This window comes from Zingiber officinale, chromosome 9B (assembly GCF_018446385.1).
Source record: "Zingiber officinale cultivar Zhangliang chromosome 9B, Zo_v1.1, whole genome shotgun sequence".
Lineage (NCBI taxonomy): Eukaryota > Viridiplantae > Streptophyta > Magnoliopsida > Zingiberales > Zingiberaceae > Zingiber > Zingiber officinale.
Window position 1 is genome coordinate 29287604 of NC_056003.1, and position 16728 is coordinate 29304331.

The following is a 16728-nucleotide window of genomic DNA, read 5'->3' on the forward strand; positions in this document are numbered from 1 at the left end:
ATATACAAGTGCGTCGAGCAAGCAGAGACCAACAAATAAAATACTTTAATTAAAAAAAAACAAAATTAACAGGTCTGTCTTAAGTTAAATGGGATCGGTAATTATACCAGATCAGTAGTTGGAATTATGGAAAACTGGCCATCTACAAAAATAAACAATTTGCACCAAATGAAAAGGGAAAAAAAAAACAAAGGCACCATGAAGAAATACTTCTTGCGTTGCAGGCCGAACCTGTATTACAAAGGCAGCGAACGGATTAGTTATACCAGCAAAATTTAATTGACAGAGTGGAATCAGCACTGCAATAAATTCAGATATGAAAGGGGGAACACATAAAAGAAAAGCTGGTATTTTGAGCTTAAATATTGAGCTATCATCAACCTAAATGACCTGCTACTTTAATAAACTGAGCTCTCTAATTTTAACACTTTTCTTTCCCTCTGCATCTTTATGTTCCTCCCCTTGTGTTTAACCAATCTCCTGTTCTATCCACACAAGTAAATAAGCCATTATTCACGTTTGTAGTTAATTTAAAAAAAAAACAAATTAATTAATTATTTTCCAATATTATTTATTGTCCTTCCTTCTTATCTTTCCTTAGGTAATTTGTCATAATACTAGACAATTATTCCTAGACTGAATAGATGATTGATTGGTCTCTCTTTCAGCTTTCCATCCATCTCCATAAAATAAAGGTTTGTTGGTGTTAAAAACAGTTCGTGTACCACATTGACAAATGCGGATACTTCGTGCATGATTTAATTATACGATTTCGTAACCTGATGGACAACAAATCTCCTGTACTTTGCTGGACCAAATTCAATATAAAATCCAAAAGAAAAACATAAGAACGAGGATAGGCATTGATATATTCAGCACACAAAATCTTCACGTCTACCATTCAAATTGCTAAATCCTAACTCTTGACTTATAATTTATGTAGAGAACCTGAGGCATTATATTGTAAAAATTAGGGAATACGAAAAATGAAGCAAAGAAAGCCTTCGTCAAGGCATAAAGCTCTACGCCAACAATTGGTACAAGGAAACAACCATTAGTTTAATACCACTAACTCAGCTTTGTGAGGCAATCCTTGAACACATTTACTAGAACAGTAGAGAACAAGCAACAGAAACAGCTATTGTGTAGTCTTATTTTTAACATATATTTTAGGAAACTAAAACAGATTCTGGCCAAAAAAAAAATGTGATACTTAAATGCTCCATTTGAGCATTAATCGCAAAAGATATAACTTCAAATGTTAAGTGAACGTCACCATGTAAAAGATCAGCAAACTCACCTGGAAGAAATATCTCCTAGAATGTAAACAGATGATATTGAAAGTCAGATGTCGCCGTTATAGAACTACAATGTGGAGATAAAAGAAACATCAATTTTACTGACTAAAGAAAGTTCTGTATCAGCCACAATATTACATGTGCCAAATTAGCATATAGTCAACTAGGTGCTTCCAAGTATCATACAACTGAATTAGATACTTCGGACTTCCAATATTATCATGCTCAAGTGGAATTTTTTTGAGCAATTTATCAAGACACACCCTTTATAATTGAGAATGATCAAAAAGAACCCCTATAATTTTCTTTTATAAACAATAGGCCACCTTTCCATAATACCCTTAATTACAAGGCATAAGTTAAAAAATAGCTTTCCATTATATTTTTCATTATATAATCCAAGGTTCTAAACGCGCCAGACCAGCGCCTAGTGCCTAGGACACTTAGGCGGGGACTAGGCGCTACTAGACAGATACCACGGTATCAACATAAATTACATAATATATCACATTCTATAACTCCAACACAATAACATCAAATTTAAAATGAACTTAAAATTACACAGCTAAAAAAATATCACAAATTTATTCTACTTCTCTATAATTTTCAACAACTTATTCTTCATCAAACATAAATTCAATATTATTATTGTGATCCTCCTCTTCTTCTTCAGATGCAAAATCATCCTCATGAAGTTCTCTCACTCTAGAGTTTCTTCGGATTTGTTTGATGAAATGACGTTTCCAAAGGATGAGGCTTTGGCTAACCTTCAATTCAATCGCTTCCAAGTCGCTCAGTTAAGAAGGATCAAACAACAAATTTGTCTTCAAATTAATTTCTCTAGTCTTTTAGCTCTCAAATTTCTCATAAATGTGGGTTTCTTCATTTGCTCTGATTTCTCCAACTTTGATTACTCAGTACGTTGAAGATGAAGTTTGGTGCTAACCACTAGGGCAAGCTAACAAATCAATTTTCTTGTTGGACCAAAGTTTAGGACTTATAAAACTTAAGCCCAATAAAAATAAATGTTACATTTCTATTTTTTTAATTGGGCTTTAACTCTAAAATTCCAAACTAAAAAAAATCATGAAAACCCTGCACTATTTTTATCGTGCCTAGACGATTCGATCAATTAGTCAACGCCTAGGGTCATCTAATCTCGCGTAGGTGCCAAGACCGCCTAGGCTGGCCAACTAGCATGTTTTCGGTGTGACTGGCTGGCGCCTAGGAGGTCACCTAGACCGATATTTAGAACACTAATATAATCTCTCTTAAACATAAGTATCACATCTAATGGAAAATGACCAAATTACAAAATTACCAAAAGGCAAGCCCTATTGTTTTACCAAAAAGCATCCTTCTTCACAAAATACCTTAAATTACAGGGCATGTGATTTTACAAAACAAATTGAGATTAATTTTTTGTATTAAAATAAACTCTTTTAAGCATATTAAAGTATCAATATTCTACTTATAATATTTTGAAGCTCACCCATGGTCAAAATGTTGGCTTGAGTTGATTTACAAATCAACTTGCACTCACTTTTAAAGTTTCAACCTGATTTGAAGTTTTGGCCAAAGTTCAACATGATAATATTGTTCCATTTCAGTTGAATGTTAGTCATTCCAAGGAGGGCAAGGTGGACAAAAGCAAAGGAAAAGGAGGAAGAGGCTTACTTTAAAGAAGTCTCGTTGTGGAACCCTAGTCTTACTTTATCATTCACAGTCTCGAATGAAGAAAGGAGGTTCTAGCAACCGTGTCTAGTGCCTTCTTGTGTGTTAATCAGCAGGGAACAAAAGATTTCACCCAGATACTTATACCACCACCAAGTTAAAATTGAGCATTTTGCACTGGATTGATCATATTAGATTATACTTCAGTTCTTTAATTGGTGCAAGTTTAAAATAAGGCTATAATTCATTTATTTGTTTTTCTTCTGGTAATTGTAAATTTCTTCTAGTATTCTTTACAAAGCTAAATGATCCTTGGATATTATGGATAGAGAACAAAAAATCATAAAATGAGCCACTACACCTATTTTACCATCATCTTGTTGCCAATGACAATGAAACACCACTTAGCTAAAAAGATTAGTCGAAGAATTTTTTGTAAAAGATGGAACATCATTGTTCCAACCATAAGATTTTGAAGTGGCTATGGTACACACTAAAAAAAAAATCATATGCATGATGCTAAATGTTGTCCAGTTGAATTTATTGCTAATAAGGCTACTGAGGAGATTTGTCCTTGTTATGTTGCTGATGTTGTTAGGATAATGTGGAATAAAAACAACTATACGTATAGGTAACCTAAACAATTAGGATCTTACATGTGAAAATTATCAATCTAATTAAACCTAAAGAAAAATGTGAAAAATATTTTAATATCATACTATTTTTTAACTGTTGACCAGGACAATTAACCAAGTAAATTAAGTCAAAACACAAAACCAAAAGAAACTGGACAATTAAAACAAACAAAAACTGTACAAACGTGCTAAAAAAATTACCTAGGCGATCAACAATCTAATAAAATTGGTCAATTAAAACAAAGAAAAACGTACAAACTTGTCAAATGGCAGGAAATATAGCAACCCTGAAGCTAGTGATGGTAGTGCTTCAAGATCATGCATACAGAACAGTTCTTTTATTTGTCAAAACCTGAATGAGTTGAATTTAAATGTATAATCTACCATGTAATGGTTTCTGTACTTTCCATAGACCAAGTTTGCAGAAAGATAACTTTACAATCTTATTGTGTTAGTATGTCCAAATACCAACACCAAATTTTCCAAATAAAGTGAATTATAAAGTTTGAGAATGATAATGTATATAAAAAATGTATGTCACAAAATCAAGAACCAAAAATCTGAGGGGTCAAGCATCCATCCAGATTGTTGCAAAAGATGATAAATAGAGGTATGGACAACACCAAATTTAGTTAGCAATTTTTCAGATCAAAATTGTCATTTACTCCCCATGAAATGAAAACTAGGGAAAATGTACAACTTTTGATATTCACCCCATAGATTTAACTCCCTTAGTTGATTGGTATGTGCATATCATCTATTAACCAGGGAGGTCTGAAAGCAAAGAAAACTCTCTAAAAGAAACCATTGCCACCAAGTGTATGCTCTAACCAAAGGTTATAAACTGCACATAGTTGAAAAAGAAACTAGACCAAATAAAAAACATAGTAAACTAGATCAAGAAATTACAAAGGATTCTAATTCTAATTGTGTCTGTATATGATATTATAACAAGTTTCCTATATTTGGAAGGAGAATTACCTGAGGATTCACGTAATTCATGCCCTGTGCAAGAGAATTTTGTTGATGAACCTAGTTACACCGTATCCAAAAAGAATGAAGACAATTAAAAATCGATCCTCTTAACAAGCAGAGTAGAAGAATCATTGAACATGGTACCTGGTATTCCCCTGGTGTGGTTGTGCCAGGATGAGATCCCCCCATTTCTCTCCTTGCAGTTCCATCTCCACCCTGGGCAGAAAATCAAACTTATGTACCCTCGTTCAAACTTCAAATGCGTTAGCGGGTAAAGGTAGCAAAGTAGAGGGAACAGATAATTACCTCCAACTACAACAATAGCATTAGCGTCGACAAAATCCATCCAAATCGGTAGATGAAAAAAAAAAGAGGGAAAAAAACAACAAAGGTCAGAGTGCACGATTAAGATCATCGCATAGAATATAAACATATATACTTCACGGTATTTCTGCAGGTATAACTTCAGCGGCTCGATGTAGTCCTCAAACCCTAGCGTCGCCATCGACCAAAGCAGATCGTCCCCATTGATCGTCTTCCGCTTCTCCTTCTGGCAACGATCGCTCGCCCTTCCATCATCAACACCCTCCGATTTGATCAGCAAACTAACAACGGAACGAAAACTACGAATGAGAGGAGATGGCCATCGATCTCACTCGCTGGTGACGAAGCTGATGAACTCCGAGACGCACTCCTGCATCGTTTCCTTGGCGTCCTTGGCGACCTTGGCGTTGGCTGGGAGGCCCTTCTTCATGATCCGAATGATGTTGGCGATGGGGAGGAAGCGATCCTGCTCCCGCACGCTGCCGCCACTTTCGTGGCTTCCGGCTCCATCTACCGTGCTGGACGAAGAAGCCTCCGCCATCGGCCACCGCCTCGCTGCCGGAACCCTAGAAACATTGCGAAAATCACGGAAGGCGAACCCTAGATCGCGAGAGGAGAACGAAGGAGTCGGTGCGATAGATCGTTACCTTTGATTTGATTCGTATTTGGCGCGCCGCGAGGTATTATTGATTTTTTTTTTCGGTTCGGAGATCGAACGCTGGAGAAGCAGGGGAGGAGGAAGCGATCCGGGATGACGAGCGATGAAAACGACGAACCTCTTTCAAGCCTTCTATTTATAGGCGCATTTTGCCGACTTCTGATTGGCTCAGGACTGCTTCAAACTAAGACACTCTTGTCCTCCCTTATCTATATTGATGGTCGAGTCAGTTGATTGGACTCGAGTTTAAATCAAACTTTAAATTTTTACAAAAATATGAAGGAATTATTATTTTTTTAAATAAAAGAGGGCATTTATAATATATTTACATGTAAAGAAAGAAATAAATTCATTAAAAATACTTAATTTTCTTGTGTGTAAATTAAAAAGAAAATAATTGAAAACTCTTTTGTGAAATAAATCTCTGCCTCAATATTAAGATCTATAAATTATGCATACATTTAGTTAATTCAATCCACAAATTAATTAAACTAATTAAAAATTAATTTAATATTAATTAATCAAATTGAATCAAAATTTTATTAAAAATGAATTAATCGAATAAGTTAAAAATCAATTATTTCAAATTAACACTGAATTAATTAAATTTATTTTAAAAATTTTAAAAAAAATTATACAAAAGTAATACCTAATTAATCGAATGTTTATCCTTATAAATCCCTTAAATATATTAAACTAAGGTTAGTTATAAAGTTTAGTATAAATTTTGGTATCTTATGATATTTTCAAATATATTCAAAATTATCTTTAATTTTTTTTATTGATGTTGTTATCTAGTTATTCGAATTGTTTGATTTTTTTTTATTGATGTTGTTATCTAGTTATTCGAATTGATTGATCCTAAGATGATTGGTCAGTTTTATAAAAAAATTTCATTGATTATTAAAATAAATCAAAAAATATTAATAGAGGCTCATTTAGACTATTAACATTTTCAAGTATGTTTCTCAAGAAAAAATCTCCTACAATTAAAATTCAAATATTAAATCTTTTAATTATCGATTAAGATTCGAATATTAAATCTTTTAATTATCTATTAGAGAACACAACCATTGTATCATTATCTATCCGTTAATTTCATGATATACTATAGGGGTGTCGATGAGCTGAATTAAACTTGATTGTGTTCAAACGTATTTATTTCTTCAGTAAATTTATTCAAACTTATTTATTAAAAAATTTATCAAGCAAAATTTTCTAACTTAGCTCCACTAACAGCATTATTTTGTTATGAGATTAAAGTTACGTAGAGGATGGCCATTTAGATTCAAGATTAACAGGATGAAGTTATATCTAGATTTTAAAAAAAATCAGTGATGATTCCACTAGTAAAGTTGTACACTCAATTTGGAAGGAGATAAGGAGATGCGACGATAAAGAGGACCTATCAATGGGTATGGTATAGATCAAAATTTAGATGGTCAATGTTAGGTCCTAAGCAAGACTTGTCTGTATAACTCGAGCGGGAAGTGGATACATCAGTCGATCGGAGGTACCACTGTCTGGTCGGACATTCGGATGAGTCAGTGTCTGGTCAGTCCGGTCGGTTAGAGAACGAGCCGAATGGGCCACTCATCCAACTCGGGGTATGCCATTGGCACTATACATAATAGCAAATCGATAAAACAATAAAAGAGGAAAAGACAGATACTTACTAAGGGAAAGAGAAAACAAAAAAGAAGATTTCATGTATCATTTAATGTGAAAAAGTCAAGACAAAGATATCTTCTGTCGATAATTAATGTCATTAAACAGGAGAAGATGGAGGGTCACTAAGAAAGGTATAAAAGAGTATGTTAGGTATGTATGAAGAAAGGCAAGATTCATATCTATCTCTACTATTTTCGATTTCTCTTCATGCTATCGTTTCTAACTTGAGCGTCGGAGGGCCAACGTCAGGGACTCCTTCTCTGGTTTGGTTTGTTTTGCAGAGAGGAGTGAAGTCTTCATCCAGTCACAGAGTTGCCACCTCCCCAGCTTTCCAGCTTCATGCTTTCAGACAGGAACATTTTGGCATCGTCTGTAGGAATTTAACCTACATCCGAAACGAGAAGATGGAAGATCCTGGACAATTCACGACGGTGATGTTGATGCAAGAGGAACTCGACATGCTAATACAGTCCGGAGCGATGAAGATAGTAGAGCAACAACAACAGCAAGCGTTGGCCGATCGCGAAGCACAAGAGTCTGCAACCTCAGTGGCAGGTCGCCAGACTGAGCAATGGGACTGAGTGGAACAACTCTCCACTCGGGAACCAAACAAGAAGCCAATCGGCAACTATGGGGCAGCCCCTAATGCGCCGGTCCCCCACTGAGCACAGTTATAGACTCCAACAGAAGAGAGGGATCGAGCGGAAAGAGATCGGGAATCAACTGTTAGGACTCGTTGGCCAGCTAGAGGGGGGTAAATAGCCCCTGCATAAATACAAACAAAAATGAACCCTTCTCGGACAACTAACTTAAATAACGAACACTTGCATAAATGAAAAAATAAACTGAAAAAGGCAGAGGCTCAGAGGATTTACTTGGTTATAACCGGGAAGGTTGTTAATCCAAGGAATAGAGTAGCACTAATTTCTTCTTCAGACGGAGAAGCCTCTTTACAGCAGTGTAAGCACAGAAAATAAGAAGCTAAATGAAAACTAAGAAGTGTACAAGTGTTGATGCAAGAATGTTTGTTGTTCTTCTAACTTTTGAACCAAGGTTGTATTTATAGCCTTGGTTAGGGCACTTGGAAGGGTTCCAGGCGCCTAGAGTGGGATAGAATTTTATCCCTGACGCGTCGGTCAAAGTTCACGTCGATGATGATAAATTTCGGGTTTCGGACGCTCGAAAGGGTTCCGGGCATCAGGATCTGTTACGTTCCGCAAGTGTACGGAAATGCCGCAAGTAATATAAAAGATTATCGTATCCACAGGGACTGAAATAAGCACTAGAAATATCTCAAAGCGAATTAGCTATACAACTAATCAATTGGTTTCAAATGCTAAGGATGAAAAACAAATCTAAAATGAAAGACTAACAAACAAGAATTTGGGGGTTTGAGTTATGATAAAAGGAGGTTCTAGGAGTTTTGATTTCTTTGTAAGATCTCTTGAATGTATATGGTTTACCAATTCTTATTTCTCAATTGTCTAAGAATTGTAGAAGGTTGCCGGTTCTCTCTTGCAATAGATCACCGGCTTAGGACTGAAATTGTACCTAAATGTAATCAATTAGATATGAACCTACGTTGTCCTTACACAGGATTGCACCTATTACTATGCTTCCCTCGGATATCAACATAGAAGTTCATAGCTTCTTAACCCATAAAGATACAAGGATTGAATCATAAAATCTATCCTACCCTCTTGAATATTATCATTTCCCCTTCAAGATTATCCCCCAAACGTCCTTACACGGGCTTGCACCTGTCACGTGGATCCCTCGGAAAATCGAGTGAGGGTTTATCCCTACAAAGTCTATAAGATATCCAAATGATTAATCAAGAATGAGAATTAAGCCCTAATCACAATTAATCATTCAAGATCCAATCGATACAAACTAGGCAACATCATAGAAAACAAGAAATGACAAATCCACAAGAGTTTACATCAATTTATCTCACAAATACTCCCTCTATCCTAGAACAACAAGATCTACTCCATAAAATGAAGGAAGAAGACCAAAGATAAGGAGATTACAAGCATTCTTCAATCCCAATCCAAGAAGAGGAAAGAAAGAAAACTTATCTACAATATAGCTCCATCTTCGGATCCAATCCTCGCTTCCGGAGTCGAATTCGCCAAGATCTCCCTTTAGATCGCCCAAAAATCCTCCCAAGAATGGGAGGAATCTACCAAAACTTGCTTTCTCCCAAAGGGGAGAAGATCCCCTTTCAAATCTCCAAAGAGACCTTAAATAGAGGGAAGCTTTTGAGCGCCACACGACCCCGAGGCATGGCCGTGTGAGGTTCACACGGCCAGAGCCTTTCCCCTCTCTGCCATCTATACACGGCCGTGTGTGGTATATGGCCGTGGACAACTCTCTTCAAGACCTCCAAGCATGGTCGTGTAGATCCACACGGCCTAGACTGCCCCAGCTTCTGGAAACTTGGCACGGTCGTGTGGTGGACACGGCCAGAACACTTTTAAGCTCTGGGAACCCTGCACGGCCGTGTGGTGCACACGGCCAGGGCCTTCTTAGTCTCTGGAAACCTTACACGGCCATGTAGATCCACATGGCCATGTAAAGATTGAACTCTGATTTGCTTCAAAACTTGACACGGTCGTGTGAGGTTCACACGGCCTGGACTTCTTCCTTTGCTGTTGCTGTCACACGACCTCTGAACTCCACACGGCCAGAGCTCCCTACCAATGCAAGGTCGTGTCTGGTACACGGCCAGGTGCTTTCTCGCTTGCTTAGCTCATAAGTTTTATCCAAGAATGCAGAATCTTCACCGAATTCGACTCCTGTGTACAGAAAATGCACAAAAGCAGATCTCCGAACAAAAAGAGTAAATATGCTAAAATGAAGACTAGAAGTATAAAAATGCATAGATCAAGCATGCTCAAAGTATGTAAATGTGCGTCAAAACATGCATAAAAGTATATAATATCTACGCACATCACACCCCCAGACTTAAACCTTTGCTTGTCCTCAAGTAAAATGCTGCAATCTAAATTCATATGTTCTACAACGCATTCATAAACCCTAATGTACTTTCCTAACTGTATCAAAGAGTTCCAATAACAAGCATAATCATGGAAATAAATCAAGTATGGCTCAAGCTTAAACATCCTGTGCACAGTGTAAAAGTAACTCAAAAACCCTTCAAGTTTCAATCTATGTCCTAGTCAAGTCGTCATCAAATTTGAATTCCTAATGTTTCCGGTGAGAGACAAGTAACCAGTGATAGGCACTTACTTGCCACTCACTTGGTTCATATTTCTCAATCAACCCAAGGTCTCAAAGGTGTGCTCAATCTCAAGAAAAACTAAACAGTCATTTCCCTAGTAACCTAACTCGGTCTCAAAGGGGTGATTTGCTAGATTCCACTCACGACAACTATTTTTTATATCCCATATTCACTTTTTTTTCAATTTTTTTCATAAACATTTGCATTGTGCAAATCTTATTTCACAAGTGTACTTTTAGCACAAATGTTGGGATATTTTGATTTTTTTTCAAATGAGCTTGCATGAGTTGAGCCTCATTCAGTAACCAAAATGAAGTTTGAAAAATCACCATGGAAACCAAGTACTAAGCAAATAAGATGAATCATGACTATTTCAATGATATCAACCATTCAAGCATCAAGTCAAAGTGTAGTGAAAATAAGATTCTTAAAGTCAAGCCAAGACTAAAGCTCATCTCCATATGATTCTTAGCTTATTTCATGCTACCCAAGATAGAGAAAAGAAGTACATAAAGCTTACTACTAGCATCATTTACAACATCATGAATCTGGATAATGAACGTGCTAACATTTTATCTTGAAGACAAGAAAGCATATAAGTGAAGTTTTGATGTTCTCAAGATGTATGCCACAAAAAATCAAAACAAAATACAAGACATAATCAATAACAAAGCAAATCAAATGCATCTAATGAATCCCCCCAGACATAAACTTTTCATTATCCCAATAAAAACTAAAAACAATGTGGAGGAGATTTTAAGAGAAGTTACCAAGTGATGAGCTCCAAATGGTTGACATTCATGTTTTTAAAGATACTCCTCCATCCAATACTCACATTCCTCCACAACTTTGAATTCTACAACAATAAGATAGACAAGAAAAATTAAGTAGAGGATACATGTTTATTATAAAGAGAGAACTAAAAGGCATAAAAGAAAATCAGGAAAATGAACTTGGGTTGCCTCCCAAGAAGCGCTTGTTTAAGGTCATTAGCTCGACCATCTCATTAAATTCATCTAAATCTTGCTCTTGGAGGGGTAAGATATTTTAGAACTCTCCTACCAAGGGCTCTTATTATGGAGAGAGCTTTCATCAAAGGAGCTACAAAGTAAAGTATAACTCTCTCCATCTTCGTCTTCTTGGAAATTTTTTCAGGTGGTCGAAGACGGTTCAGATTGAGCTTCCAATTATTGGCCCATGTGAAATCTGCACATCCAAAAGAAAAACAAATCTCCCACAAGCATGTTATATAGTATAGAGCTAGAACCATATCAAGATAAGATGAATAAGTAATAAAAACTGAATCACATCTAACAAAATCAATTATAAGTACCTCCATAAAGTTTTCCAAAAGATCACAAGAAATACTAACCTTACTTTGCTGAGAAATACCTAAAATTTCTAAACATGTAGATGTGACTTCCTCTGAATCAAATGATGGTTCTGGCTCTAGCTCAGGTGTTGATGATATCAATGATGGTGATTCTTGAGACTTTGCTAGCTCTGCATAAGTCCCTACACATTGTTCCACAACATGATCAATTCTTAAAACCTCTAAGGGTTGTGTTGACAAAGGTGGTGATCCTTGAGATGCTGCTTCCACAACACAGCTCCCTACACATTCTTCCATATCATCATCATCAACACATACATCAAAAAATAAACCAACATCTATGTCCTCAATAGGAGAATCAATAACAAGAGGATCAATAACTTCACTTGCAGTTTTAAGTTGATCTACCACATCACATTCATCATCTGAAAATTCAATGTCACTATAACACCTTATAAAATTTTGAGGTAGATCTGAAAACTTATTTACCACTGCATTATCAATAAAATCCTCATCTGAAAAATCTTCATCTTCATATATATTCAAAAATCTGCACTCAACCATATTAGTGTCACAGGATTTGCCGAAGTCTTTATTTTCATTGACTCCCACTAACCTTTGTGGAAAAGGAACCCTTAGTGAAGGTCCTGGGAAAGACTGAACTTCCTTTTTCCCAAATTCCCTTTAAGCTTTTGGAGGAGGTCCAACTTGCTTATCTAATGTTGGTGTGATTAATCGTTGAGGGAAAGGTACTTGTGGCCGTTGGGAACTTCCTAGAGAAATGAAACTGAGTTCTTGTGATCTTCTATTATTCTTCTCCTCAATTCTAAACATGTCATTCTTCAGAAGTTCTTCATGATTTTTGTCATTTCTCAACCCAACTGTTAGAGTGTATACTAAAAGCCTAGCTTTTGGTATAAATATTTATCTAGAAATAAGAATCACATTGGTCAAATGTCTACATTTATGATAAATATAGTTGCTCAATTAATTTATATTGTAGATAACATGGTGTGTGGTGTCACACACAGAAGATCATGTTATTGGTTCCTTATAAATTATAAACAGTAGCTCACGACCAAGATGGAAAGGAACAAACCATTGGAAGGTCGTAGTGTAATTAGGTATTAGTTTATCTTAACTATATAATTACACTAGTACACTTAGAGTGTATTGAGTAGGACCATTTGAGGTCGTTCCTTTTATACTGACTTTATGAAGGAACAAAGACCTCAGTTATTATGGAAGTGTGTGCTCTTAATCCTAATATAATAACAAGCACATATATTTGATATTTATTTCTTTAATTTATCAATGGGTGAGATTTAGTTCGATGAATCAATAAGCCCGATAAGTTGGGAAATGATATCACTTATAGTGTGTGTTGTTGATTATAGAAGGAAGTGTCCTAGTAATCTAGGTTGAGAATGTCCCTAAGAGGAGCTCATAAGGATTGTCATGTTAAACCCTGCAGTGGACTTAGTCCGACATGATGATGAAGTTGAGTGGTACTACTCTTGGAGCTAGATATTAATTAAGTGAGTTGTCAGTAACTTACTTAATTAGTGGACGATTGTTATCTTAAACACAGGGAGACTAACACACTCATAATAAGAAGGAGCCCAAAATGTAATTTGGGATTGGTGCGGTAGTTCAATAATAGTTCTTTAGTGGAATGAATTATTATTGATGAAATTAAGTTGTGTGTTCGGGGCGAACACGGGATGCTTAATTTCATCGGGAGACCAAAACCAATTCCTCCTCTCGGTCCCTATCGTAGCCTCTAGTATATAGAGATTTATACCCACCGCATACCCACCTTCTTACCCATCCAATGGGGCCGGCCAAGCTAGCTTGGAACCCAAGCTAGGGCCGGCCAAGATCAAGTGGATGAGTCATGTAGGTGGCCGGCCAAAGCTTGGGTCCCAAGCTTAGGTGGCCGGCCACTAGAATATTAAAAAGGATTTTTTATTAAAATTATTTCTTATGTGGATATCATGGTTTTAAAAGAGAGTTTAAAAAAATTAAAAATTTCCTTTTATAGCTTTCTACAAAAGATTAAGAGAAGAGATTAATCTCTTTCCTTATTTGTAGATTAAAAGGATGGTTTTAATTTTTGGTAAAAACTTTCCTTATTTGTAAATCATCTACATGTTTAAAAGAGAGTTTAAAATTTGAAATCTTTCCTTATTTGTTGATTAAAAGGTGGATTTTAAATTTTAAGAAAACTTTCCTTTTTAACCATGTTCATGATTTAAAAGAGAGTTTAAAAATTAAATATTCTCTTTTATAAGTTTCTACAAGAGATTAAGAAAAGATTTGATATCTTTCCTTATTTGTAGATTAAAAGAGATTTTAATTTTTAGAGATAACTTTCTTTTTATCCACATGTTTAAAAGAAAGATTTTAATTTATAAAATTTCCTTTTTATTAACCAATCATGAAGGGATGAAAATTATTGGAGAAAATTTTTATAAATTTCTAGACAAATTAGGAAGTTTTAATTAATTAAAACTCTCCTTGTTTGTAGCTTTAATATGGTCGGCCATATGAATTGATGAGAAGAAAATTATTTTTAATTAAATAAATTTTCTTTTTCAATGGCAAAAGAATTAAGGAAGTTTTTATTAAATTTTCCTTATTTGCCAAGACCAAGGATTATAAAAGAGGGGGTAGAGGAGACTTCATAGTGAACATCTCTATTCTATTTTTTCTTCTCTTTTCTCCTTGGGTGTGGCCGGCCCTTTCTTTCCTTTCCTCTCCTTTGTGTGGCCGAAACCTTCTCATGGTGGAGATAACTTTGGTGGCTGGATCTAAGAAGGAGAAGAAGGAGAGAAAAGAAGCCTCTTTTCTAGCATCCCTTGGAGCATGGTGGTGGTGGCCGAACCTCTTCATCCTAGGAGAAGTTTTGATGGCCGAAACTTGTAAGGAAGAAGAAGGTGCTTGGTGGTTCTCATCTCGGAAGATCGTTACCCACACAACGTCCGAGGTTAGAAGAGGAATACGGTAGAAGATCAAGAGATCTTTCTAAAAGGTATAACTAATATTTTTCCTTTCCGCATCATACTAGTTATTTTTGGAAATAATACCAAATACAAGAGGCATGCGATTCTAGTATTTCGAATTTGTTTTCGATGTTGTGTTCTTTGTTTTTTTTCTTTTCCTTGTGATTTGATTGTTCCTTTCGGTTAACCTAAAGTTATTTTAGGAAATTAAATATTAGCTTTCCTTAAAAGGTTTTGTCTAGTCGGTGGTGGTTGCTCCCATATCCAAGAAGGTCATGTGCCTCGCCACGTCAGTACTGGGAACCAATTATGGAAATTAATATTTAATGGAATTAATAACTTAGGTGATTTGGATCGAACGTGTTAAGTTCCATAGGAGATCCAAGTCAAAACCTAAAAGAACAAATAGATTAAACTTTGGATCAAACGTGTTAAGTTCCGCAGGTGATCCAAGTTTAATTTAAAAGAACACATGGTAGCTAGGAAAAGGTTCAAACCTTTGTACAAAATTTTTGTACAGTGGAACCATTAGGTTTTCCGAGTAGCAACCAACACCAACATCATCACACTTTTCATTAGATCTTGACTGTGTAGGAGGGGGATCTTCTTTAAACCATTTTGAAACAATACTATCAAGCTTTTCCCCCAAATGTTTGAACTCCTCACTCTGTGACTTGTGAATTTCAACATTTTTAGGTGGTTGAACTTCATTTTGTTTGACAGGCTCTCTTACATTTATGGCTTGCACTTCTTGAATATCTGAGGGAAATTCCATCCAACTTTTGTTCAACCATTCATGGAGGTTCAATGTCACTTGATCAATTAATGAATAAGCTTCATCTACACTTTTGTCCATAAAAGAACCTCCAGCTGATGAATCCAATAAACTCTTGTCTGAGAAAGAAATTCCCCCATAGAATATGTGCAAAATCAACCATTTTTCAAAACCATGATGAGGGCACTGTATTTGAAGACTCTTGAATCTATCCCATGCTTCAAATAATGATTCTCCATATGCCTGAGCAAAATTTGTTATGCAATTCCTCATATACACTGTTCTACTTGGAGGGAAAAAATGATTCAGAAATTGCTTCTCCAATTGTTCCCAACTTGTGATGCTTTGAGGACAGAGAGAATATAGCCAAGTCCTTGCTTTATCCTTGATACTGAAAGGAAATGTCATCAATCGAACTGCATCTGCTGATACTCCTTCACATTTCACCAAATCACCAATATCTAAAAATGTTTCAAGATGCAGATAAGGACTTTCTGATACTTCTCCTCCAAATTTGTGACCTTGTATCATGGAAATTATCTCTGGGTCTAGTTGGAACTTTTTGCTTCAATTTGAGGTTGCACAATGGGAGATAAAAATCTTGCAGAAAAGGATATAGAAAAATTTCTCATGGGTCTACTTGACATGTTATTGCTCATGGATATTCAAGAAAAAATTATATAATGAAAAATCAAAGAGAAGAAATAAAACGCAATATGAAAAGCGAGAAAGAAAATGCAGAATTTAAATTGCAAGAAAGAAAGTGCATAATGAAAACAAGAAAGAAAAGATAAAAGGAAAAAAAATGTCTAGAATAATTCATATGCTAAAGATTGCAAGATATGTTTACAAAAGAAAAGAAGAAAGAAACTAGATTAAAAAAGAAAATAGAGAAAAGTTAGATTAGAGTGCTAGAAATCAAGAATGCAAAGTTAGAATTAGAATTAGAATTGCAACTGCTAAGAATGTTATTTAAGAAAGGAAAAACATATGAAAATAGAATTCTAAAAGTTAGATTACAACTATGCAGCTGAAAAGAAAAGTTATGTCTAGTCTAACTCAATTGATAATCTCCAATGTTATAGCGCAGTCCCCGACAACGGCGCCAAAAACTTGTTTTCCGCAAGTGTATG

At 35.6% G+C, this 16728-nt stretch overlaps 1 protein-coding gene and 1 non-coding gene across 3 annotated transcripts; one reads left to right on the forward strand and one right to left on the reverse strand.

Moving 5' to 3' along the window:
- Nucleotides 1-26: 26 nt before the first annotated feature.
- On the reverse strand, nucleotides 27-5669 carry LOC122025679 (nuclear transcription factor Y subunit B-like). Of its 2 annotated transcripts, XM_042584518.1 has the most exons (8): nucleotides 5554-5669; nucleotides 5239-5472; nucleotides 5022-5151; nucleotides 4889-4894; nucleotides 4727-4798; nucleotides 4589-4639; nucleotides 1301-1365; nucleotides 27-231 (listed from the first exon to the last, which is right to left on the reverse strand). In XM_042584518.1, the coding sequence occupies exons 2-7, from the start codon at nucleotides 5445-5447 to the stop codon at nucleotides 1345-1347; spliced, it is 489 nt and encodes a 162-aa protein (XP_042440452.1). In that variant the 5' UTR covers nucleotides 5448-5472; nucleotides 5554-5669; the 3' UTR covers nucleotides 27-231; nucleotides 1301-1344. The 2 variants fall into 2 exon arrangements, with proteins under 2 accessions (XP_042440452.1, XP_042440451.1); XM_042584517.1 differs by lacking the exon at nucleotides 1301-1365.
- Nucleotides 5670-15764: 10095 nt separating this feature from the next.
- On the forward strand, nucleotides 15765-15870 carry LOC122025827. The gene has a single exon (XR_006123853.1). It is a non-coding gene; the product is annotated as a small nucleolar RNA R71 (small nucleolar RNA).
- The last annotated feature ends 858 nt before the right edge of the window (nucleotides 15871-16728 follow it).

Excerpts from the sequence above, each read along its gene's own strand:
- LOC122025679 (XM_042584517.1), bottom strand. The coding sequence starts at position 5,447 with ATGGCGGAGGCTTCTTCGTCCAGCACGGTAGATGGAGCCGGAAGCCAC. Across the intron at positions 4,640-4,726 it reads CCACACCAGGGGAATACCAG|GTTCATCAACAAAATTCTCT; the intron begins GTACCATGTTCA and ends CGGTGTAACTAG. Across the intron at positions 232-4,588 it reads TGAATTACGTGAATCCTCAG|GTTCGGCCTGCAACGCAAGA; the intron begins GTAATTCTCCTT and ends TTTGTAATACAG.